Source organism: Vicia villosa, unplaced genomic scaffold (assembly GCF_029867415.1).
Source record: "Vicia villosa cultivar HV-30 ecotype Madison, WI unplaced genomic scaffold, Vvil1.0 ctg.005278F_1_1, whole genome shotgun sequence".
Taxonomy (NCBI): domain Eukaryota; kingdom Viridiplantae; phylum Streptophyta; class Magnoliopsida; order Fabales; family Fabaceae; genus Vicia; species Vicia villosa.
Window position 1 is genome coordinate 50,461 of NW_026706600.1, and position 27,283 is coordinate 77,743.

General features: G+C 40.2%; 1 protein-coding gene across 1 annotated transcript in view; it reads right to left on the reverse strand.

Annotated features, from left to right (window-relative positions):
- Window positions 1–1,285: 1,285 nt before the first annotated feature.
- The window catches only part of LOC131642564 (uncharacterized), a 35,070-nt gene continuing 9,072 nt past the window's right edge, over window positions 1,286–27,283 (reverse strand). Inside the window, exon 2 of the mRNA XM_058912801.1 lies at window positions 1,286–1,557. Coding sequence (XP_058768784.1) covers window positions 1,286–1,557 — 272 coding nt within the window. The remainder of the gene's footprint in view (window positions 1,558–27,283) is intronic.

Below are 27,283 nucleotides of genomic sequence, written 5' to 3' on the forward strand. Positions count from 1 at the left end.
CCAAAATCTCAAAGTGAACTTTGGATCTCGATCAGACACTATACTGGATGGCACACCATGCAACCTCACAATCTCCGCTATGAAAAGTCTCGCGAGATGTATCACCTTGTGAGTCATCTTTACAGGTAAGAAGTGAGCAGACTTAGTCAACCTGTCCGCTATCACCCATATAGAATCATATTCGTCTCGAGCACGAGGTAATCCCACAATGAAATCCATAGAGATAGAATCCCATTTCCACACCGGTATCTCTAGTGGTTGTAACATTCCTCCTGGCCCCTGATGTTCAATCTTAACTTGTTGGCAAATGGAACATTGTGCCACATACTCTGCAATCTCCTTCTTCATTCCTGGCCACCAAAAGTCTTTCTTCAAGTCTTGATACATTTTGGTCGATCCAGGGTGAATAGAAAATTTACTCTTGTGGGCTTCATCGAGAATCAAACGTTTTAGTTCAAAATCATTTGGTATACACATCCTTCTCTTAAACAAAAGGATTCCGTCAAGTGCTCTAATAAAGTCGGGCATGTTCTCACTTGCTTGCAATTGCTCGTCATATCCTTGAGCCACTCGAATCCTCTCTCGCAGTTCGTTCAGAATACTCAAGTTACTAATTAGTACACCATTGGGTGTCCAATCGAACTGAAGGTTGAGGTTTCGAAACTTCTCTAATAATCCATGCTCTAACACCATCAACTCGGCAATCCGAAATTCCTTCCTACTTAAGGCATCTGCTACTTTATTAGCCTTCCCTGGATGGTATTTCAGTTCAAAAGTCAAAATCCTTAAGATACTCCATCCATCTTCTTTGTCGTATGTTCAACTCCTTCTGGTCAAAAAGGTACTTCAAGCTTTTATGATCACTGAACATCTCAAAGTGAACCCCATACAAGTAGTGTCGCCACACTTTGAGTGCAAAGATTATTGCAGTAAGCTCAAGATCATGGGTAGGGTAATTCTCTTCATGAGATCTCAATTGCCGAGATGCATAAGCTACTACTTGGCCATCTTGCATCAACACATTGCCTAAACCTTTCTTAGAAGCATCACATAATACTTCATAAGACCGGTTCGGTTCTGGAATTACTAACACATGTGCAGTAGTCAATTTCTTCTTAAGTTTCTGAAAACTCAGCTCACATTCGGAGTCCGACTCGAATGCAACTTCCTTCCGGGTAAGTTTCGTCAATGGTAGTGCTAACTTAGCAAATCCCATAATAAATCTTCGGTAATAACCTGCCAAGCCTAAGAAGCTTCTGACCTCCGCCACACTCTTCGGTCGATCTCATTTCACCACTGCTTCTACCTTAGAAGGATCCACTGCCACGCCTCCCCCAGAGATGACGTGACCAAGGAAACTTATCTCGGATAGCCAAATTTCACACTTACTAAACTTTGCGTACAATTGCTTCTCTCGAAGAATAGATAACACAATCCGCAAATGCTCTTCATGTTCTTCGGGAGAACGAGAATACACCAAAATGTCATCAATGAAGATCACCACAAACTGGTCCAAATACGGTTGAAATATTCGATTCATGTAATCCATGAAAACCGCTGGGGCATTAGTCACACCAAAAGGCATAACTAAAAACTCGTAATGACCATACCGAGTCCTGAATGCAGTCTTAGGTGTAACGCCCCGAATTTAATTAATTATTTAATTAAATTGATCGAGGATTTATTCATTGGAATTAGTTGAAGTCGAGGTTTGTCGGTATTATTCTAAAGGCGTAATTTGGATTAATATGTTATTTTGAGCAGTTAAGTTTATGGTCGGATTAATTAGTCGGAGAAATACAATTGCGAGTTAGTATTGTTAAAGTTATGGATCGATGGTAAATGTGGAATATTATTGTAAATAATATTCGGGTATGTTGTGTGGTTAATTATTTATGTGTGTTATTTGGCTTAATTGAGTAATTAAAGAGAGATTATGAATTGGGCCTAAGTGGAAAGAATAGAACATAATGGATGGGTTATGGGTTATGGGTTAAGCCCATTAGTGAGAATGATAGAAAGAGTTAGGGTTTTAGAGATTAAACCTCATAACTCATTTTGTGGGAAAGAAGAGAAAGAAGAGAAAGAAGAGAGGAAGAGAAGAAAGTTATGGCATGAAGAGAGGGATGACTCCATTGAAGGTGAAACTTTTGATAAGGTAAGGGTGGGGTTCTTACTCTCTAAGGGTTGGCATGATGATGTATATGGTGGGTTAGATTGTATGTTATTCTCCATGGAAGTTGTGTGTAGAGATGTTAGGGTTTATGAACAAATGCTTGATTTATGATTTAAAATGTGTTTTAATTGATGTTTGATGATTGTTATGATGTTAGAAGATCCATAATATGTGTTGTATTTGTGTTTATAACATGTATTCCATTGTTGTTCATGATGGTTGGTGTTTTCAACTTGATCGGGTTGAGTTTGGGGGTTTTTGGATGGGTTTCGTATGCTGTTTTCTGTGTTTTGGGGGTTTTTGAAATCGCCAGTTCGCGCCGCGAACTACTGTTCGAGCCGCGAACTGTCTGGCAGAAAGTTAGGAATTTTTGAATTCGCTCAGTTCGCGCCGCGAACTTTGTTGGCGCCGCGAACCCTGTTTTGCAGAACTTTTTCTAAACTTTGAAATGATGTAACTTTTGATCCGTAACTCCGTTTTAGGCGCCGTTTGAAGCGTTGGAAAGCTAATGCAATGAACTATACCATGATGTAATAAAATGATTCATATGATATAGTTTCCTATTATGTTTATTAGGATTAAGTGATGAACTATGTTGTGTTAATAATATATGAAGTATGCTCTTTACGATGAATTGACATAACTATGTGGTAGTATATCTTGATGTATGTTTTCTTATGATGATACAATGTTATTGGAATGGTAATATGTGCCTTCCTTATGATGAGATAATGAGATATGTGATGATATGCATAATTGATAAAGATGTTGTATGCTATATGTGATTAATTGTGCGTATTTGATATGTATGAGTCGACGAAGATGCCATGCGATGACTTAACAATATATATGAAATTGAATATAACGTATTATGATGATTACTTGAATTAAGGAATATGATGAATGTGTTGTTGTTGTTGTGCAATATAACTAATTGTTATTGTTATAACATGATGAATTGTTGTTATTGTTGTAATATGTTGGTGTTTGTTGTTGTTGTGCAATATGTTGAATTGTTATTGTTATAACATGATGAATTGTTGTTATTGTTGTAACATGTTGGTGTTTGTTGTTGTTGTGCAATATGTTGAATTGTTACTGTTGCTATGACATGATGAATTTGTCGTTGTTGTTGTAGACCCTATGGTCACCATTGATAAGTTGTATTATGTTGATAAGAATTAAGTTGAATAGATGTTGTATGTCAATATAATGTGATGATGTGATTGAGATGTGGTAAATTACTATGATACGGTTATTGCCATAGAACCTTGGTGTTGCACCCCAAAATTTGCCCTCTTTATCCGTGTCATAAGTTATCAATGACGTTTACTTCGTCGCTTAAAAATCAAAGAAAATACTAAAGAGTTTCTATACAAGGGCGTGTTTTGTTGGATTGAAGTTCAAATGCAAATCATGACATAAAGAAATAAAGTGGCGATCAAGACAATTGTTTGTTCCCTCCGTTGCTCATGACTTGTTGCTTAATTTGAGATTGAGTTAGGAGCTCATTAAAAATGCAAGACAATTGAATTTGAAGTTGATTCGGGTGTTTTCATAACTTCGAATTTTGTTCAAGATTGTAAAGTTTTAAACTTGCAAAATTATTGCGTTGTTCATAAGGATTGCTACAAGGCTGACAATGATAGGTTCATATTTCGTTCAAATGCTATTCACCGTCCAACTTCATCCATTTATCAATTACAAAATTCCAATATCCATACAAAATTCATTCAAATACCATTCAAAATTCATTACAAAAATTATACTCAAATGTCCAAATACTCATTACAGAATAAATTGAGTTGCAAGGTCCATTGCAAGAGACCATACAAAAAAGAATTACATCAAGAAACTTGCAGCACTCAACAATTCATTTTTACAACTTGAAGTTTGCGTTGCAGCTGATACTCAAAAAAACCCGCTCCTGCATAATTTAATGGTGGAGAACTCAGCCCATAGAAAAAAGAAAACGAAACCAGCCCTGCATCCAACACAATTGAACCGGGTTCAGTCGATTAACCAATACAAGAGATCAATAACAGAATTGGAGAACAAAAACTCAGAACCGAAGGAGAAATGGGGGAGATGTTCAGAACAGAAATTTCATAACAGAAAAATTACCAAAAGAACGTAACAAACTTTTTCCTCTGGATCTTCATCTTCATTCATTCACAATCTCAGAATTCATCAATCTTCATCCGTAACAAACTTCTTCTTCAAAGCTCATCATCTTCAATCACCATAACCTTCATCCTCTTCGTCGTTCTTGATAACCTTCACACTGAATCACCTCACTCATCAGAAAAACTCAGAAAACTACAAAAACTATCTTCAACTATCGGCAACGAATCATCACCTTCAATCTCATCAAACTTCTACGCATCTTGAACTATCATCATCATCAAGAATCTGTGAACGTCAACAACAATTTCAACGCGCGCCTACAACAACATCTTCGTCGCATCAACACCGAATCTTTAACTTCCTTCCTGCTTCAATCTTCTTCTCACAGCATCGCCAAATCTGATCCGTCACGCAATTGCCAAGAACAACATCTCAGAGCAACGAACTTCAACGCTTTGGAAGCTTCATCATCTTCGGCAACGACATCTTCGCCACGCATCCTCTAACTCGCGATGGGGAGAAGGTTGAAGACGAGATCAGAGACGAGAGAGATCGAGTGGAAAGATGAGAGGTGAGGCCGATTCGTGGTTGATTCATTCACGGCGGAGATGAAAGAAAGACGGAGGCCGGAGAGATTGAAGATCGGACTCCGCTGCGCGCCGTTCTCGCAAGAAGAAAGAAGAAGACTCCGATAGCCATATTTCAGTGTAACCTAATCCCTTTCGATTTCATTTTTTGACTAATTGATAATTAGTAGAGATTAATTGAGAATTAGTGTAAACCTGATGTTTGAATTCATAATAAAATCTGATTAATGTGAATAATTAGATTTTAGTTGTTCCACTTCTGGTTATTGGATTTTGAATCGAGCAAGAAAAACCAGAAAATTCCCTTGGGCCATGTCCTCACCATTGCAATTCTCACCTCCCCTTAGCCCAATGCACACGGTTTTCGTGTGCTGAACTTGAACAAAAACACCCCTGGGCCCTGTTCTGATTGGTCCTGCGAAATTCTTAGTTTCTACATACTACTTTCACTCAATAAACCCCCTGTGTGCATAATTCATGTTAAGATGTAGTGTTTTTTTATTACTTTGTTGCTTGTCATTTCTAGTATAACAAAAACATTATTTATCTTTGTTAGATTTTTGACATAATAAAAACAATTTTCTTGTGAGATTTTAGCTTGGTAAAACATTTAAAATCATTTGTGTATGTTAGTTTTTTAGATAGAAAATGCTATAAAAACAATTGTTTTGTTAGATTTTTAGCATTGATAAAAGATAATAAAAAACATGTTTTCCTTGTTAGAATTTAGATGTTTACGTACATAGTTTTGTTCTATTACTTTTAGATAGAAATGTCATAAAAAAACAATTTAATCTTGCTAGATTTTGTTTTAGAATTTACTTAGAATTTAATTTCTATTATTTTCTATGGCGGTACGCGTGCTTCCTTGTTACTACTGATTTGTTTGCTGAGATGTGCGAGGTACTTTGAGAGGGTTCGATTGTGATTTGATTGCTTCGTGTTCCACTTTATTTGTGGGACACGAATTCGCTTCTGATGCGACTTGATTTGCATTGTGTTCCACTTTATTTGTGGGACACGAACTTATTCCCGAGGCGATTCATCCGATCTCTCATTCATTGAGATGTATATTCCTGTATTGTCTGGATTGCATTTCTTGCAGGTTGCTTGTGCGGTTGTGTTTTATACGCACCACATAGCGGTTGTGATTTATTTTCACACCGCATCGCTTTGGCGCTTATGCTGGACTCCTGGCTTTGCTGGATGTTAGATTACGTGAAGTTTCTTAGTTCTGCTTGCGTTGCTAGCTCATTGCGAATTTGCTATCCGTTCGGTATTGTCTCCCGTTTCATTTTATATCTCTTGCACTTTATCGCTTTCTCGCATCATCCTTTAACATGAGAAGTAGGACCTAGACATGCATCTGGCCAAGCCCTCGAAAGAGGCTCTGTTTTTGTTGGTGTGTTTACATTTGTGCTTTGCGGCAGGGAGTCACGGTGTAATAAGTCCTATATGGCACTCCGTTAAGTCCTCATGGAAGGCACGCGGAAAGGGTTAGCAATCAACCCCCGCCTAGTCTCATCGAGTTCGTTCGGTATGCGCACGCTACGCGTCGCTTGCTTCCGAACCAGCACAAGATCTTGTTATCGAGTATGTCAGGAAAAGGGTTCATGCAGCCGGACCCCCGCCTTTCTTATAGCTCGCGTCGCTCGACGTTGATGCTCGGTGTACGCACGCACCGTTTTCCTTTACGATCCGTGACGGCTTGGTTGCTGAGAGGGGTCCGCCCTCTTGTCTATGGCCCGATCATTTTCGCGAGGTCTAATGCTTGGTTGACTTGGGTTGAGCTGCTCCCCTTGGCTATGGCGGGACCGCTTTTCTACCATTCGGTCAGTACCGTTGGTTTGTTTGCTTTACGAGCGGATGCTCGTTTGTGTGATATTCTTGTGTGCTTCCCCTTTTCCTCGTAGGTTGCTAGTTTAGCTTAGACTTGTACCCTTTGTATGATAACATTAGGTAGCAAGCTTTCCCCCTTAGCTTAGGTTCTCCTCATGCATTCTTTAAAACACAAACCAAACTCTTTGATTTTCTTTTCTTAAGAACTTGTTATTTCCGCTCCATTCCCAAGCATAAGTCTCCAAAGGTCGAGCAGCGGAGTGCGAATGTAACTCGTTCACCTAAAAAACACAAAACAAATAGAAATTAGTTAGCCGAGCTACGGTAGCTCTGATTCTGCAAAACAGATACGTAGGCAGCGGGGTAGGGCCCGTGCGAGCACAATCCTTTCTTTTCCCTACATTCTGCATTCATTTTAGTCCAGATTAGCATAGATTGCTTATACACCCATAGTTTTAGACACAGGCGTGGATACCATCGAGTACGATGGGCGCGAGGGGTGCTAATACCTTCCCCTTGCGTAACTGACTCCCTTACCCTTTTCTCTGGTCGTGAGACCGTTGTTTTGTTTTGTGGTTTGCTGGCATTCCCTTCCTTTTCAGGATAAATATGTTAGTGGCGATTCTGTTAATTTTCGCGGTAGCGACAGCTGGCGACTCTGCTGGGGACGTCTCGACCTGTTGCTGGTCCGGACTCAGCAAGTCGATCCTAGCGCTTGTGTGTTTATCTTTGGGTGTTTTTGTCGCTTTGCATATTATCTGTTTGCATTGCATTCTATGTGCGCTTTTACTTTTCTGCATCATATTCTGGACTGTCTGGATTTCTATCTGTGGGTGGGTGTTTCAAGAGGTAAAAGGCCCAATACCCAGGCTATGAGTGATACCATAGGAACTAGGACTAGAGTGGCCGTGACGGACAGAAGGCGTATGCCTGATTGATCTGATCACGTATCCACGGGCAGAGCTTGGTGGAATGAGGCAATATCGTATGATAACGCCTACATTCGATCCTCTGTTGGCTTTTCGACCTACCTTGGCCTAGATTTACCCGTGAGTGGGGCGGGAATCAATCATTGCTTAACAGGTACATTGATGGTGACTTTGGTTCTTGTTCGAGGGTTACCGCTGTTCTTGTTCGTGGGTTACCGTGGTTCTTGTTCGAGGGTTACTTTGGTTCTCGTTCGAGTGGTTCCATTTCCGTGATGGTGACTATGGTTTTGATTCTATTGGTTATGTCCCGTGATCTACGGGGAGTTCCGAATTGGTGCCGAACCTTTGAACCTGTGCCATGTGATTTCTCGGTATCCCAGATATATCCAGTATTGTGGTTCCCACCACTTTGCATCATTGCATATTTACTTTCCAAAAAATGATGTACAAAAAAAATAACTAGCATACTAGCATATGTGTTCCTTCCATTTCCAAGGAATCGTGTCTTTAAGTCTCGTGTCGAGCTTTTCCACCTCTTGCTTGCTAAAAATAAATCAAAACACGAGGATTCCTTGGAAATTGAATGAACATGGCATTGCATTCATACCATGCATCTCATACATTTCATGCATAACAGGTGTCCAGGATCGAGGATCTCATTCAGACTTGGTACTCTCACCAGACACAGAGACTTGACTTGTTCTTATTGAGTGTTCAAAGATCGGTTATGGAACAACTTTGTGGGGTGACCAAGATGAAAGCTCAGTTTGGGGTTCTTTTTGAAGACTTGTCTTATGCTTATTTGCTTCCATGCTTGCTTTATTTGCAACTGGTTAAGCACCGTACCGCATTGATGTTTGCAAATTACCTGCTTGACGACGATGACACTAGGTGTGATTTCTACTGTGGGGCAACTGGTCATGATGTTAAGATCTTCAAGTCTTTGAAGTTGCTTGGGGCTCCCGCACGAGGGATAAGCAAGACATTGTCTATCTTGAGCATTGCACCATTCGCATTGCTCGAATCCCTAAAGCACTTACAAATTCTGTGTGACTTCGCCATAATTTTCTACCATACAGTAATCAAGAGTGATCTGCAAAGGCACCTCTCATTCTCAAGGATCTGCTTCACATCCTGAGTCACCTCTTCCTGGAGTTTCCTTGTCAATAGTCTTTGCTTGTCAACAGAGACGGAAAGAGTAAGAGGAAAAAGTTGATGAAAATCATAATGCCTTTTATCTGAGTTACTTCCTTGCTTGTTGGAATTTCAGTTGGTTAAAGTTTGTGCTTTGGGTGTTTCTCACCACAGATAGCTCTCCTGATTTCGATGATTGGTCAGTGCATTTTAATGCACGTTCTTCCATGTTTGTACTCAAGCATTTCTTCGGTTTGTTTTATTTATTTTTATGTTTTAATATGTTTTTATATTTTATTTTATTTTTGCACTTATTTGTTTTTCGTATTAATTTTTCAGCATTAACAGTCTGCACGGAAACGATCATATCTGGAGTTCCAGGAGTCCGATTGAGGCGTTCTAATAATCGCCGGAAAGCTAAGAGAAAGAGCTACAATTCTTATGTTGGAGTCAAAGTCAGAATCGGACTGTAGAAGGGCCAGAATATTCGTTGAAGTTGCAGCACTAGTTTTATTTCAGTTTCGGGTCAATTAGTTTTGGGCCTGGGTCGTATGTTTGACCCAGTTGGATTGTAAAATGGGTCGTACACTTTCCCCTTAGGGTAGCAGCCGAGTTACTGTACGGATCATCTTCCATTCACGATTTTGAAAGCTTTGACGAATTTCTATGGAGAACTAACCAAATTCTGTCGAATTGCTGAATTCAGGTTCCGACCTTGAGATTATTTTAATGTTAATCTAGTATTTATTCCTTTCAAATTTGTTCTATGTTCTTGAATGCTTAATTCGAATTGCATAGAGTATTTTGATTCAATTCGATTGATTGTATGACCCTAACAAATAAACACGTTACCGTTTGCTTAATTCGTTACCGTGTATGATTTATCACGTTTGCTTAATTCGTGAAGCGTAACTCCGTTTGCTTAATTCGGATATTAGGATTATACATCGTACAATACTCTTCGCGCTTTTCACTGAGTTTGTAGTCGAATAGGAATAGATTATCCGCTTAGGAGATTAATATTGCTTAATCGATGATAGATAGGAACCGAATCAGTAATTCGACTTTTCAGCTTATTTTATAATCACTTTTTCATAATCATTTTTTTGTTTAATCGAAACCAAACCAATCCCCCCCCCAAATTCGACTTACATTCGGTTAATAAGAATAGGAATCCTGGAGAGACGATACACGAGTTACCGTTACCGTCGTACTACAGTTTTTTAAAATTAACTCGTTTTTGACCCGCGAGCGACAGCGGATCAAATTGGCGCCGTTGCCGGGGATTCTTGTGAATATTAACTGATTTTAGAGTCTTAGATTTAGTGTTTGTGCGTTTAGGCCGTAGTTTCCTCACGGTTTTGGTCAGTCCGCGTTTAGAGTCGGAAAAAAAAAATCAGTTTTTGCAAAAAATTGTATTCGATTGTAAACTGTTTTTGCCTACTGGAAGTAGAAAAATCGTGCGATCAATACTCTCTTACTCTAAAAGAGTAAGGGAATTCGACCCAAAAATCGCCAAATTCATCGTTTTTCTATTTTTAATGATTTATTTTCTGTTTTCACAGAGTCGAAAAATTCCGAAAAAAATATCAAAATTTTATTTTTACGTCATTATATTATTTTTGGTATCAGTTTATTTTTTTGAATTATTTTTAATCGATTTGCTTCATTGTGTTGTTTTAGGGACATAGTTGGTATTTTCACGATTGTTGCTGCATTGCTGTGCACTAGTCCTGGCTACTAGGTCTTCCTGTCCTGAACTTGTCGCTTTTGATCCTGAGGTAGAGAGAACCTTGCACACACTTCGTAGAGCAGGCCAGGCTAGCAATAGTTCACCTTCACCGACCATAGCTGAGTCTGATTCTGAGTCTGACTATTTGCATAATTTGTTTGATTCTGATTCTGAATTTGCTTTTGAAATGGCTGAAAATAGAACTCTAAGGCAACTTGCAGCCCCTGATGTTAATTATAATGGCTTGTGTATTGAATATGATGTTGTTGCTGTTCCTTTTGAATTAAAATCGGGTTTAATACACTTGTTGCCAAAGTTTAATGGTCTTGCAGGTGAGGATCCACACAAACATTTGAAGGAATTCCAGGTGGTGTGCTCTACACCATTGAAGCCTGAAGGGATCACTGAAGATCATATCAAACTTCGTGCTTTTCCTTTTTCTTTGCAGGGTGCAGCGAAGGACTGGATATATGATCTCGAATCAAATTCAATCACAAGCTGGAATGCTCTGAAGAGAGTGTTCTTGGAGCGATACTTTCCTGCCTCTAGAGCTGCTTCAATCCGAAAAGAAATATGTGGCATTAGACAAGATAACGAGTCATTGGCTGAATATTGGGATAGGTTCAAGAAGTTAGTTTCAAGCTGTCCTCAACACCAGATTACCGAGCAACTTCTTATTCAGTACTTTTATGAGGGGTTGTTGCCTATGGATAGAAACATTCTTGATGCTGCTAGTGGTGGAGCACTTGTTGACAAAACTCCAGCTGCTGCCAGGGCCCTCATTGAAAATATGTCCTTAAATTCCCAGCAGTTCACCACTCGAACCAATTCTGTCCAGACCAAGGGTGTACATCAAATTCAAGGTTCCTCGAACAGAGCTTTAGAAACCAGACTTGATGAGCTGACCGCTTTAGTTAAACAACTTGCAGTTGCGAAACCTCAAACAGCAATTGTATGTGGCATTTGTATAGCTCATGATCACCCCACTGATACTTGTCCTCTTCTGAAAGATGATACTGTTACCGAGCTGCCTCAAGCTTATGCAGCCAACCTTTACAACCAGAACAGGTACAGCAACACCCCTGACTTGTCTACCAACAAATATCACCCCAATTGGAGGAATCATCCCAACCTCCGATATGGAAATCAGCAGCCTTCCCAACAACAGCTCACCGTTCCATTACCCCAGCCACATCACACCCCTCCAGCTACTACTTCCGGACCATCCTTGGAAGATCTTGTTAAGCAAATGGCCGTGAACAACCTTCAGTTTCAACAAAGAACTGACACTAGCATTCAGACCTTGACCACACAGATGGGACAACTTGCTACTCAAATAAATAATATGCAAGCTCAAGGTTCGAACCAACTTCCAGCACAAACTGTTGTCAATCCGAATGGTAATGCTAATGTGAGCGCTATTTCTTTGAGATCCGGAAAGGTTACAGAACCAGCCCCTGAAAAAAATAAAAAAATCATTGAGGTAACTTCTGAACTTTCTTCTTCTGAACCTCCTCCAACTGAGCTTTCTTCTCCTTCTTCTGTTGTGGTCGGAACTGAAAAAAATAAAGAAAAGGAGTATGTGCCACCAGTTCCTTTCCCGCATAGAGTTCTAAAAAATAAAAGAATTGAGGAAGGAGACAAAGAAAAAGAAATTCTGGATATGTTCAGAAAAGTAGCGGTAAATATTCCGCTTCTTGATGTGATTAAGCAAGTTCCAAGGTATGCAAAGTTTCTGAAGGATTTGTGTACAAACAAGAGAAAAGTAAAAGGAAGTGACAGAGTCAACTTGGGAAGAAGCATCTCTGCTTTCATTCAGCCCGAACAAAGTGTTTCGGCCATCTCTCAGGTCTTGCCACAAAAGTGCAAGGACCCGGGAACTTTTACTATTCCTTGTACCATCGGGGATAAGAAATTTGATAACTGTTTGCTTGATTTAGGAGCGGGCATTAATGTTATGCCTACTTCTATTTATAATAACCTTTGCCTTGGTCCCATGCAGCATACAGGTTTAATCGTTCAACTGGCGAACAGGAGCAATGCACGTCCCACCGGCATAGTGGAAGACGTCCTCGTTCAAGTTAACGATTTAATTTTTCCTGCAGATTTTTACATTCTGGACATGGAAGGAGAAACTAAGTCAAGCAGAGCTCCCATCATCTTAGGCAGACCGTTCATGAAAACGGCGAAGACAAAAGTTGATGTTGATGATGGAACCATGTCCATGGAATTTGGTGACATCGTCGCAAAATTTAATATCTTCGATGCCATGAAACACCCTGTGGAGGAGCATTCGGTTTTTAACATTGAGTTGATTTCTGAACTAGTTGATGAGAGTTATTCTGAATTATTTGCATTTGATTTTCCATCTCTCTCTGATTTTGATGATGATTATTCATGTCCTGACTGCACTGACACTAACGTTTGTGTCCTTTGTGCTGACATTGATGCTTCCTTGCAGCCTGATACATTTCCTACAGGTGAAGTTGTTACCGATGAGGTTGTTTTTGCTGTCGATGCTCTTGACATCCCGGCTGCCCCAAGCCTTCCATCCATCATTCAGCCCCCGTCCTTAGAGCTAAAAGAGCTCCCTGGGAACCTGAAATATGCTTACTTGGAGCATAATGAAAAACTTCCTGTTATTATCTCTTCTAACCTTGATTTAAATCAAGAAGACAGACTTTTGCAGGTATTGAAGAGGCACAAGAAAGCAATCGGGTGGACATTAGCCGACCTTCCAGGTTACTTTCAGATTCATATTGCACCTGAAGATCAAGAAAAGACCACTTTCACGTGCCCATTCGGTACATTTTCTTACAGGAAGATGCCTTTTGGCCTTTGCAATGCTCCTGGCACTTTCCAACGATGCATGATGAGTATTTTCTCTGATTTTATTGAAAATTGCATGGAAGTGTTTATGGATGACTTTACTGTTTATGGTTCTTCTTTTGATGCATGCTTGAACAGTTTAAACTTGATTTTAGAAAGATGCATCGAGACTAACCTTGTGTTGAATTATGAAAAGTGTCATTTTATGGTTGAGCAGGGAATTGTTCTTGGTCACATTATTTCTGAAAAAGGAATTTCTGTTGACCCTGCTAAGATTGATGTGATTTCTACACTGCCTTACCCTTCTTGCATTCGCGAGATTCGTTCTTTTCTTGGTCATGCAGGTTTTTACAGGCGTTTCATCAAGGATTTCAGCAAGATAGCTCTTCCGCTGTCGAACTTGTTGAAGAATGACGTCACTTTCGAGTTTGATGACAAATGCAAACAAGCGTTTGACTTCTTGAAGAAAGCATTGACCTCCGCTCCCATCATTCAGCCCCCTGACTGGACACTTCCTTTTGAGCTTATGTGTGATGCTTCGAATTATGCTGTTGGGGCTGTCCTTGCACAAAGGGTTGACAAGGCTGCCCATGTTATTTACTATGCTTCTAGGACTTTAGATTCTGCACAGTCTAATTACACTACCACTGAAAAAGAACTGCTAGCTATTGTTTTTGCTCTTGACAAATTCAGATCTTATTTGCTAGGTTCCAAGGTTGTTGTTTTTACTGACCATGCAGCTTTAAAGTACTTGCTGAAGAAGCCGGATGCAAAACTGAGATTGATTCGGTGGATGTTGCTGCTCCAAGAGTTTAATGTTGAGATTAAAGACAAAAGTGGAGCTGAGAACTTAGTGGCTGACCACTTGAGCAGGATAGAGAGAGATGAAGATCCTTTTCCTATTAAGGATGATTTTCCTGATGAGCAGTTGTTTCTTTTGCATGGGATTACGCCTTGGTTTGCTGACATTGTTAATTTTCTTGTTGCTGGTGTTTTTCCTACAGGTGCATCTAGATCACAGGTTCACAAACTCAAAAGTGATGCCAAATATTATGTTTGGGATGATCCATATCTATGGAAGTTTGGTAGTGATCAGGTAATCAGGAGATGTGTCCCCGACAATGAGATTGAATCTATTTTAAAATTTTCTCATGCATCTCAAGTCGGCGGACATTTCGGTCCTCAAAGGACTGCAAGAAAGGTCCTTGATTCAGGCTTCTATTGGCCAACTATTTTTAAGGACGCTTTTGAGATTTATCGCACTTGTAAAGAGTGCCAGATAGCAGGTACCAACATCACTCGCAAGAGTGAAATGCCTCAACATCCTATGCTTTTCTGTGAGGTATTTGATGTATGGGGGATCGATTTCATGGGTCCCTTTCCTGTATCATTTGGTTTCCTTTACATTTTGCTTGCTGTTGACTATGTTTCAAAGTGGGTGGAAGCTATCCCCACTAGGACTAATGATTCTAAAGTTGTTGCAGAGTTTGTCAGGTCTAATATCTTTTGCAGGTTTGGAATACCGCGAGCTATCATAAGTGACCAAGGCACTCATTTCTGTAACCGCACCATGGAAGCCTTACTCCGAAAGTATGGAGTTGTGCATAGAGTCTCTACTGCATATCACCCACAGACTAATGGGCAAGCTGAGATCTCCAACAGGGAGATCAAATAGGTTTTAGAGAAAATGGTGCAGCCAAACAGGAAAGACTGGAGCCGTCGTCTAGAAGACGCACTTTGGGCTCAAAGGACAGCTTTCAAGACACCCATTGGGATGTCTCCTTATCGACTTGTTTTTGGTAAGGCGTGTCATCTTCCTGTTGAGATAGAACACCGTGCTTTTTGGGCGGTGAAGAGTTGTAATTTGGAGATGCAACAAGCAGGTATTGAAAGAAAACTCCAATTGCAACAGTTGGAAGAGCTTAGATTAGAGGCTTATGAGAGCTCTAGGATTTATAAAGAAAAAACTAAGCACTTCCATGATAAAATGATTTCTAGGAAGGAATTTTCTGTGGGCCAACAGGTTTTACTGTTTAACTCCCACCTTAAGCTTATGGCTTGGAAACTTCGATCCAAATGGATTGGCCCCTTTGTTGTTACTAATGTTTTCCCTCATGGTGCAGTAGAAATAAAAAGTGCAGGTACTGACAAAGTCTTCAAGGTTAACGGGCAGCGGCTGAAGTTATTCCATGAAAGTTCGGTGCCTGAAAATGTCAGCATAGAGGAGCTTTCTTTAGAAGCACCTGACTACACTGCAACTTGATCAGGGAGTCCTTCTTTCCTTCTCTCTACTTTGTTAGTAATGTCTTTTCATTGAGGACAATGCTTAGTTTAAGTGTGGGGGAGGAAATTGTGTGTTTTATTTGTTTTTTGTGTGTTAGTATTTTGTTTAATTTCAATAAAAAAATGCATCTTCTTGAAAGTTTTAGGCTACACACTGATTTGAGTCGGGTTTGCGGAGACTTGGGAAAAGTTCACAAGATCGGTATCGTTCTAACACCGTAAGTCTCCTGCATACGGAAATTGATTTGAATTTGTTATTATGTTTTAGCCTTAATTTCTCATTCTTTGACAGCTCTTGAGTAGTTTATTTCAGCAGTCGGCACCATCTCTCACACACTTTACGCAGGAAGCCGATGAATATAAGTGAATGTTCCGAAAAGAAAAGAAAAAAAAAGAGAAAAGAAAAAGGTAATACACCTTCTAAGTTTGGTGATCCTCACCCGGTCACTTAACCCAACGGTTGTGTAATCTTCAAAAAAAAAAGTTTTCAAAACTCTTTGTTAGTTGGTTCAGCGGTTTCTGGTGCTGAACTTGGTAGGGAGGATTACGGTCCGATCCCCCGCAACTACATCTGAGTAAGCAAAGGGTTATGCCACGCAAGTACCGGAACCCCGTGCAAAAGGATCAGAGTCACTAACCGGTTGTCCTGCTATAAGTGTGTGGAGATAACGGGCTTAATGTGATTGCGCCTGAATGAAAAAGAGCAAAAAAGGATGAGTAAGTTAGGCTATGGTATAATAATATGATTTGAATTGGTTTGTGTATTTAGGAGCCTTATGTCTGCATATCTGTGGTTAGTGTTCTTACGATGTCCTTAGTATGCAAGATTAGTACCTGTCAATGCAAACTTACCCGAAGAAGATTTGTAGCCTAGGATGAGTAACTGTTGATGTATTTCTGCTTTCTTTTCATTTTGCTCGGAGTGCAAAAGTTCAAGTGTGGGGGAATTTGATCAGTGCATTTTAATGCACGTTCTTCCATGTTTGTACTCAAGCATTTCTTCGGTTTGTTTTATTTATTTTTATGTTTTAATATGTTTTTATATTTTATTTTATTTTTGCACTTATTTGTTTTTCGTATTAATTTTTCAGCATTAACAGTCTGCACGAAAACGATCATATCTGGAGTTCCAGGAGTCCGATTGAGGCGTTCTAATAATCGCCGGAAAGCTAAGAGAAAGAGCTACAATTCTTATGTTGGAGTCAAAGTCAGAATCGGACTGTAGAAGGGCCAGAATATTCGTTGAAGTTGCAGCACTAGTTTTATTTCAGTTTCGGGTCAATTAGTTTTGGGCCTGGGTCGTATGTTTGACCCAGTTGGATTGTAAAACGGGTCGTACACTTTCCCCTTAGGGTAGCAGCCGAGTTACTGTACGGATCATCTTCCATTCACGATTTTGAAAGCTTTGACGAATTTCTATGGAGAACTAACCAAATTCTGTCGAATTGCTGAATTCAGGTTCCGACCTTGAGATTATTTTAATGTTAATCTAGTATTTATTCCTTTCAAATTTGTTCTATGTTCTTGAATGCTTAATTTGAATTGCATAGAGTATTTTGATTCAATTCGATTGATTGTATGACCCTAACAAATAAACACGTTACCGTTTGCTTAATTCGTTACCGTGTATGATTTATCACGTTTGCTTAATTCGTGAAGCGTAACTCCGTTTGCTTAATTCGGATATTAGGATTATACATCGTACAATACTCTTCGCGCTTTTCACTGAGTTTGTAGTCGAATAGGAATAGATTATCCGCTTAGGAGATTAATATTGCTTAATCGATGATAGATAGGAACCGAATCAGTAATTCGACTTTTCAGCTTATTTTATAATCACTTTTTCATAATCATTTTTTTGTTTAATCGAAACCAAACCAATCCCCCCCCCAATTCGACTTACATTCGGTTAATAAGAATAGGAATCCTGGAGAGACGATACACGAGTTACCGTTACCGTCGTACTACAGTTTTTTAAAATTAACTCGTTTTTGACCCGCGAGCGACAGCGGATCAATGACAATACTCGGTGTTTTCCATTATCGGGGCACTTGATCATAATGTCAAGCCTTACAAGGTGTTGAGGTACAAAGAGTCCGGGACTTGCTCGATACAGAGGTGTTTGAGTTTATTCATAATGGTTTCTACTGGTCAATCCCATTTCATTTGCTGCAAATAGAATGGTTGTTCTTCCTCAATGAATAACTCATGAGAATCACTTGCAATTGGTACTGCCAGAGGTTTCCTTCACAACAACCATTGTGTGTTCCAAGTAATGACTTTGATAGCAAAACGTCAGAGGTTATTGTTGTTCGCTGATAGTAATACATGTTTCCACCATTCATGATGGTAATTTCTGTTTCAGCAGCTATATTTAGGGCTCCCGACCGAGGGATAAGTAAGACTCCGTGTTCTTGAATTTGCATCATTAGCAGCTCAAATCCCTAAAGCATTCACAAATTCCCATAGCTGTTATTTGGGGCTCCCGATCGAGGGATAAGCAAGACGCCTTGTATCTTGAGCTTGTGCACCACTGGCACAACTCAAATCCCTAAAGCTGGACACTTGCAACTTCCGTATGACTTTGCTGAAATCTTCTTCCAGGAGGTAATATAAAGTGTTCTGCCATAACGCTTGGTGTGTTTTCCACTCTGGAGGCACTTGGTTATCTGATTGAAGGCTGACAGTCATTCAAAGACAAGGTTCAAGACCTGATTGACACTGAGATTATCACATTCGCACTTGAGGGCCATAATTGAAATTCTCCTCTATCTCACTGGATCTTCTGAAGCAATAAGTCAATACGGAGAAGATCTCTTCAACATTGGCAATTCCTAAATCATCATGCATGTTCATGTTTAAGCTTTCTTGTTTTGTCAATTCTGTTTGCATGCAAAACTTGTTTGTTTTTGAACTATAATCATAATGCATTGGATATGTTTGTCTTGAAAAAATCCATTCGCTTTTGCTCTTATATGTTTTTCTATGCTTTTTGTGGTACTCAACTCTTGTTAATAAAGCATGATAACTCTGTAGGGAGAATGATGAACATAATACCAATAACCTCAAATGGTATGCTTTTGAGTAGAACCCTGTTGATGATGTACAGGCATTGTTTCAAATTCCCAAACACCGGAGATATAAGGGAGATTGACCCTCGTTAACCCCTCTGAGCCTTCGAAGTAGGAGTTTCTTTTCTATGCAGAAAAAACCCTTATTTTAACCCTGGGGCAGGGTAGTATTCAGTTAACCTGATCGAGCATTCAAATTCATCAAGAGTACGCATTTGAAGATACAACAATGGCTATCCTTCAAAAGATTGAGGAAAATCAAATCCACAACAGTTATCCCTCACCTCAGGAGGTCGAGACATCAAATTTATCCCTCACATCAGGAGGTCGAGACCAACATCAAAGCCGTTGTGGTTTATCCCTCACATCAGGAGGTCAAAATATGACGATACCAAAATGGTAATTCTTCATCAATCAATGACTCAGGCAGTCACAATCACTTCCAACAATCCGAGATTCGAGATCACGCGACTTGTTCAAAAAAAATAAGAAAAAAGAAAGAAAAAAAAAGCCCGCTAAGTCAACAAGTTGAAAGCATGTGACTTAGGCAAAAGTTAGGGCATCCCGCTGGACATCCAATTCAAAATTCAAAAGAATTTGTCCAGGCAAAAGTTAGGGAAACAAAAAAAAAAGAAAAGCAAAAAACAAGGATTACGAAATAAAGATCCTCATCAAAAGAACAAAGTCGTGTGATCAGACACCAAAAACGAAAGGTAAAGTGACTGCCGCGTCCAAACGCCTCATTGATTCCTCAACTATCTCAAGTTCCTCTTGGAAGATGAATGCTCGCATCAAGTTAACTGAACTTAGGAGTGGAGAACATCATGAAGGGGGTGGGCACCAAATAATTTGAGCCTAAAAATCCTTTTTTCTCAAACCGTGAACCTGGCCACGTTACAACCCTTGAAAGTCCTAATTGAAGCAGGGTTAATTCGAAAGCAGATTATACACGAGAATACGGTAAGCTGACTCCTAGGAGATCCGCTAAACGCTTGAGTTGGTATCACACCATCTTTTCTTTCTTTCATAAAAAATCGATGTTACGACATCCTTTCATAAAGTTTCTTTAAACTTCGAGACAAACATACTCTTTGCATTAGAATTATATTTCTCATAATAAACATTCTTTGCATATGAACAAGTGCTTAACATCAAGAAAGTTTCCATCATGAACTTCAGATGAAAAGTTTATTCCTCCCGAAGGACAAGTTGTCTTCAGAACTCCGTTGAGTTGAAGCAAGAATATTTCAAAGTCTGATCCCCTCAGGGGCACAAAAGCGTTTGATTACTCTATCGAGTAAGTTTTCAATCAATCTGAGGCAATCAGGTCAAGATTCGAAGAATCTCTCTAAGTGCTAAGCAATCAGGGGCATTCATCCAAATGCATTTGAAGCTACCTACAACTCTGGTCAATCAGGGGCATGGTTCCAAAATTCATGATACTGGGGCAAGTTTTCTATGATAGCACGAATCTCGAGAAGTCCTTACGAGACGAATTTCTTCAAAGTCCCTACAGGCTGGGGCAAATCACTATGCAATAACTTTTTTTTCTCATCAAGAGGTAATCAGTTTAAGTTCAGTTGTGAGCTAAACAACTTATGAACTTGAGAACCCTCAGGGTCGTCATCCTCAGCAGTTAGAAGCTGAAAGTCCAATACTTGTTGGCATCCTTACAATCAATACGAATATGCAGAAAAACTATGAAAGCCAATGCCTGTTTGGTCCCTTTGAAGTCAACACTTGCTTGACCCCTTTAGTCCACTTCCTGGTGGCACTCTCTCGGAAAATCATTGCCTGTTTGATACTCTGGACGATACTGTTTTGGTGTTCTAATCACTGCTTGCTTGTCAACTCGTGAATCCATTGCTTATTTGGAAAGTTTCAAGCTCAGATGTCTGACAATCTGTTTGCTCTTGTATTTTCCTGTTGTGGGTGAGCATCACTATCCTCTGTCATGTGAGGAAACGCCTTGAAGATGTTATGCTATATCCTGGGGCATTTTCACCTGTTTATCTCGCAGGTACATCCTTTTGAGCGCATCATATCAACACATTGGCGGATCTAGCCGAGTGAGAGGTTCTCATTCCCCAGCTGAGTACATTCATATGAGGTTTTCTTTTGTTCCAAGATTCTCATCTCCTCAGCAAAGCACATCTCAGTGCATTCTCCATGCTCCAGAAGCCTTATTCCCCGGCGGAATGCCTTCTCCCCAGTTGAATCATGATTGGATGGTATCTGATTCCCCAGCAAGCTCTTAATGAGGTTCCTTGCCTGAATGCCTCATTTTCCCCAGTAGAGGGGCTTTCTCTCCCCAACAGATTGACCTGTTTTCCCCAAGAGAGTCATCTTATTCCCCAGTGGAGTGATCTTAACAAAAGATTCTTATGCTAAGTTCCTTATCCCCAGCGGATCTCTCATCTCCTCAGCCGCTCGCTTTGCAGAAGTATTCATCTTCCCCACTGAGCTTCTTTCCTCAACAGAGATTCATTTGCATCCTCAGCAGGATCTATTCCCTTCAAGGACTTCCCTAGCGGAATGCATCATACACCGGCAAGTGGTCACTCCCCGTCAGAGTTGTCTTCATGACTTGCCCTTATCTTCACAACCCCAGGGTGTTGAGAACTTGCTTCTCCAATGAGTTTGCCCGGGTATCCCCAAGCAGGATTTATTCCCCAAACAGAGCTCGCATCCAGATTTGATCGTCTCCAGCAGATTTCTGATCCATCTTTGCCAACTCGCAGTTTGTGACTTCTAGTCACTCATCTTGTCCTCCCCACAGAGTTCTATACTCTCTCCAGGACTTCTTCAGCAATTCAGTGCTCATCCGTTGTTTCCCTAAGCAACGTTCGAATCATGCATCATTCGCATCGCATTCTTTAAGCGTGTAGCGTCTTCCTTATCAGAAACGTTATTCCGTACACATTCATACATGCATCATGCATAAATCATATCATATCTGTTTCATTCTGCAGGAAAGTTATCCAGATTCAAATGCTCCCCAGAGAGCAATATTCGCCTAGTCATTATAGGCGCTTATCCTGATGTTTTGAATCAGAAGAGGATTGTTCTACTTATTTTCTGGCATAGCTCAGATCAGTTCAAAGACATTCCTATTCCCGATGCCCCCAGATCGGTGGAAGATATTTGTTCCTATCCTGATATTCAGCTCAGTTGAAGGAACCGCCTCCGGATCTCCCAAGATCTTACGAAGGAGCAAGCCCTCTGATACATCAGATCAGTTGGAAATATCTACTCCCTGACGATTTAGTTCGTTCAGAAGAAGAAATTCGTTTGCCCAGTCCTGATGCCTAACCATCAGTTGAGGACGTTTTCTTTACCTGGCGTACACAGTTCGGAAGAGATATCTGTTCCTATCCTAATATTCAGATTCAGATTAGTTGAAGGAACCGCCTCCGGATCTCCCAAGATCTTACGAAGGAGCAAGCCACTGATATCATCAGATCAGATGGAGATATCTGCCTGATTGACTTTTTCATTCAGATGAAGATTGTCCTACTTATTTTCTGGCATCATGTCCAGATCAGTTTAAAGGCATTCTTTCCCCGGCGTACACAGTTCGGAAGAGATATTGTTCCTATCCTGATTACCAGTTCAGTTGAAGGAACCGCCTCCGGATCCCCGTGGTCTTACGAAGGAGCTAGCCGCTAATTCCCAGATTAGTAGGAATATCTACCTGATGATTTAATTGCATCAGAAGAGATGTCTGCCCAGATTCCCAGATCATGATTCCCAGATCAGAGATACCTATTACCCGTTGATGTCCGATTCAACCGATGTATCTCCCTCGATTCCCAGATCGACCTAAGACATCTATCCCGATGCAAGTTCGGAGACATCTGCTACGTCTGATACTCAGATCAGTCGAGATGTTCCTTCTCTTGATGCCCAAATCAATTGAAGTGTTTCCCCTGCCTGTGGGTGCCCGTTCCTTCTTATCACAAGTTGGAGCATATTTAATTGTCCAGATCAATTGAAGTTTTTTCTCCCTGCTTGCGGGGTGGTACATTCCTTCTTCATTGCTAGATGGAATCTTCTATTGATCAAGAGCGCAAATTTTCGAGTTCATTCTAGTATTCAATCTCCTTCCACCTCAACGGTTCGAAACCTCTGTTTCTCACTCGTCAGGTTCAAGAAGTTTGAATAGGGGCAGCTGTTGCACCCCAAAATTTGCCCTCTTTATCCGTGTCATAAGTTATCAATGACGTTTACTTCGTCGCTTAAAAATCAAAGAAAATACTAAAGAGTTTCTATACAAGGGCGTGTTTTGTTGGATTGAAGTTCAAATGCAAATCATGACATAAAGAAATAAAGTGGCGATCAAGACAATTGTTTGTTCCCTCCGTTGCTCATGACTTGTTGCTTAATTTGAGATTGAGTTAGGAGCTCATTAAAAATGCAAGACAATTGAATTTGAAGTTGATTCGGGTGTTTTCATAACTTCGAATTTTGTTCAAGATTGTAAAGTTTTAAACTTGCAAAATTATTGCGTTGTTCATAAGGATTGCTACAAGGCTGACAATGATAGGTTCATATTTCGTTCAAATGCTATTCACCGTCCAACTTCATCCATTTATCAATTACAAAATTCCAATATCCATACAAAATTCATTCAAATACCATTCAAAATTCATTACAAAAATTATACTCAAATGTCCAAATACTCATTACAGAATAAATTGAGTTGCAAGGTCCATTGCAAGAGACCATACAAAAAAGAATTACATCAAGAAACTTGCAGCACTCAACAATTCATTTTTACAACTTGAAGTTTGCGTTGCAGCTGATACTCAAAAAAACCCGCTCCTGCATAATTTAATGGTGGAGAACTCAGCCCATAGAAAAAAGAAAACGAAACCAGCCCTGCATCCAACACAATTGAACCGGGTTCAGTCGATTAACCAATACAAGAGATCAATAACAGAATTGGAGAACAAAAACTCAGAACCGAAGGAGAAATGGGGGAGATGTTCAGAACAGAAATTTCAGAACAGAAAAATTACCAAAAGAACGTAACAAACTTTTTCCTCTGGATCTTCATCTTCATTCATTCACAATCTCAGAATTCATCAATCTTCATCCGTAACAAACTTCTTCTTCAAAGCTCATCATCTTCAATCACCATAACCTTCATCCTCTTCGTCGTTCTTGATAACCTTCACACTGAATCACCTCACTCATCAGAAAAACTCAGAAAACTACAAAAACTATCTTCAACTATCGGCAACGAATCATCACCTTCAATCTCATCAAACTTCTACGCATCTTGAACTATCATCATCATCAAGAATTTGTGAACGTCAACAACAATTTCAACGCGCGCCTACAACAACATCTTCGTCGCATCAACACCGAATCTTTAACTTCCTTCCTGCTTCAATCTTCTTCTCACAGCATTGCCAAATCTGATCCGTCACGCAATTGCCAAGAACAACATCTCAGAGCAACGAACTTCAACGCTTTGGAAGCTTCATCATCTTCGGCAACGACATCTTCGCCACGCATCCTCTAACTCGCGATGGGGAGAAGGTTGAAGACGAGATCAGAGACGAGAGAGATCGAGTGGAAAGATGAGAGGTGAGGCCGATTCGTGGTTGATTCATTCACGGCGGAGATGAAAGAAAGACGGAGGCCGGAGAGATTGAAGATCGGACTCCGCCGCGCGCCGTTCTCGCAAGAAGAAAGAAGAAGACTCCGATAGCCATATTTCAGTGTAACCTAATCCCTTTCTATTTCATTTTTTGACTAATTGATAATTAGTAGAGATTAATTGAGAATTAGTGTAAACCTGATGTTTGAATTCATAATAAAATCTGATTAATGTGAATAATTAGATTTTAGTTGTTCCACTTCTGGTTATTGGATTTTGAATCGAGCAAGAAAAACCAGAAAATTCCCTTGGGCCATGTCCTCACCATTGCAATTCTCACCTCCCCTTAGCCCAATGCACACGGTTTTCGTGTGCTGAACTTGAACAAAAACACCCCTGGGCCCTGTTCTGATTGGGCCTGCGAAATTCTTAGTTTCTACATACTACTTTCACTCAATAAACCCCCTGTGTGCATAATTCATGTTAAGATGTAGTGTTTTTTTATTACTTTGTTGCTTGTCATTTCTAGTATAACAAAAACATTATTTATCTTTGTTAGATTTTTGACATAATAAAAACAATTTTCTTGTGAGATTTTAGCTTGGTAAAACATTTAAAATCATTTGTGTATGTTAGTTTTTTAGATAGAAAATGCTATAAAAACAATTGTTTTGTTAGATTTTTAGCATTGATAAAAGATAATAAAAAACATGTTTTCCTTGTTAGAATTTAGATGTTTACGTACATAGTTTTGTTCTATTACTTTTAGATAGAAATGTCATAAAAAAACAATTTAATCTTGCTAGATTTTGTTTTAGAATTTACTTAGAATTTAATTTCTATTATTTTCTATGGCGGTACGTGTGCTTCCTTGTTACTACTGATTTGTTTGCTGAGATGTGCGAGGTACTTTGAGAGGGTTCGATTGTGATTTGATTGCTTCGTGTTCCACTTTATTTGTGGGACACGAATTCGCTTCTGATGCGACTTGATTTGCATTGTGTTCCACTTTATTTGTGGGACACGAACTTATTCCCGAGGCAATTCATCCGATCTCTCATTCATTGAGATGTATATTCCTGTATTGTCTGGATTGCATTTCTTGCAGGTTGCTTGTGCGGTTGTGTTTTATACGCACCACATAGCGGTTGTGATTTATTTTCACACCGCATCGCTTTGGCGCTTATGCTGGACTCCTGGCTTTGCTGGATGTTAGATTACGTGAAGTTTCTTAGTTCTGCTTGCGTTGCTAGCTCATTGCGGATTTGCTATCCGTTCGGTATTGTCTCCCGTTTCATTTTATATCTCTTGCACTTTATCGCTTTCTCGCATCATCCTTTAACATGAGAAGTAGGACCTAGACATGCATCTGGCCAAGCCCTCGAAAGAGGCTCTGTTTTTGTTGGTGTGTTTACATTTGTGCTTTGCGGCAGGGAGTCACGGTGTAATAAGTCCTATATGGCACTCCGTTAAGTCCTCATGGAAGGCACGCGGAAAGGGTTAGCAATCAACCCCCGCCTAGTCTCATCGAGTTCGTTCGGTATGCGCACGCTACGCGTCGCTTGCTTCCGAACCAGCACAAGATCTTGTTATCGAGTATGTCAGGAAAAGGGTTCATGCAGCCGGACCCCCGCCTTTCTTATAGCTCGTGTCGCTCGACGTTGATGCTCGGTGTACGCACGCACCGTTTTCCTTTACGATCCGTGACGGCTTGGTTGCTGAGAGGGGTCCGCCCTCTTGTCTATGGCCCGATCATTTTCGCGAGGTCTAATGCTTGGTTGACTTGGGTTGAGCTGCTCCCCTTGGCTATGACGGGACCGCTTTTCTACCATTCGGTCAGTACCGTTGGTTTGTTTGCTTTACGAGCGGATGCTCGTTTGTGTGATATTCTTGTGTGCTTCCCCGTTTCCTCGTAGGTTGCTAGTTTAGCTTAGACTTGTACCCTTTGTATGATAACATTAGGTAGCAAGCTTTCCCCCTTAGCTTGGGTTCTCCTCATGCATTCTTTAAAACACAAACCAAACTCTTTGATTTTCTTTTCTTAAGAACTTGTTATTTCCGCTCCATTCCCAAGCATAAGTCTCCAAAGTTCGAGCAGCGGAGTGCGAATGTAACTCGTTCACCTAAAAAACACAAAACAAATAGAAATTAGTTAGCCGAGCTACGGTAGCTCTGATTCTGCAAAACAGATACGTAGGCAGCGGGGTAGGGCCCGTGCGAGCACAATCCTTTCTTTTCCCTACATTCTGCATTCATTTTAGTCCAGATTAGCATAGATTGCTTATACACCCATAGTTTTAGACACAGGCGTGGATACCATCGAATACGATGGGCGCGAGGGGTGCTAATACCTTCCCCTTGCGTAACCGACTCCCTTACCCTTTTTCTCTGGTCGTGAGACCGTTGTTTTGTTTTGTGGTTTGCTGGCATTCCCTTCCTTTTCAGGATAAATATGTTAGTGGCGACTCTGTTAATTTTCGCGGTAGCGACACTTGGCATTGAGTTGATGTTGTTTAGTTGATGTGGTTATGTTGTTTAAGTTGATTATGTTGTTTAAGTTGATTATGTTGTTCAAGTTGATTATGTCGTTTAAGTTGATCAAGTGGTTTAAGTTGTGTTTGTGGATGTGCATCATTTGAGTCGCATCCATTTCATTGTTTGAGACGGCCCTTGTGGCAATTGTTTGAGACGGCCCTTGTGGCAAATGTTTGAGACGGCCCTTGTGGAAAATGTTTGAGACGGCCCTAGTGGCAAATGTTTGAGACGGTCCAATGGCAAACTGTTTGAGACGGGAGTTTTACTCCAATGGTACCACATGCATATGCATAAGTTTGAGTGACATTCGAGTCGCATTTGAATTGCATTTGAATTGTGTTTGGATTGTTGAGATGATGAGATGTTTGTTGTGATGTGTTGGAATCATACTTGTGAATTGCATATATTGTTGTGGTTGATTGTTGACATTGTT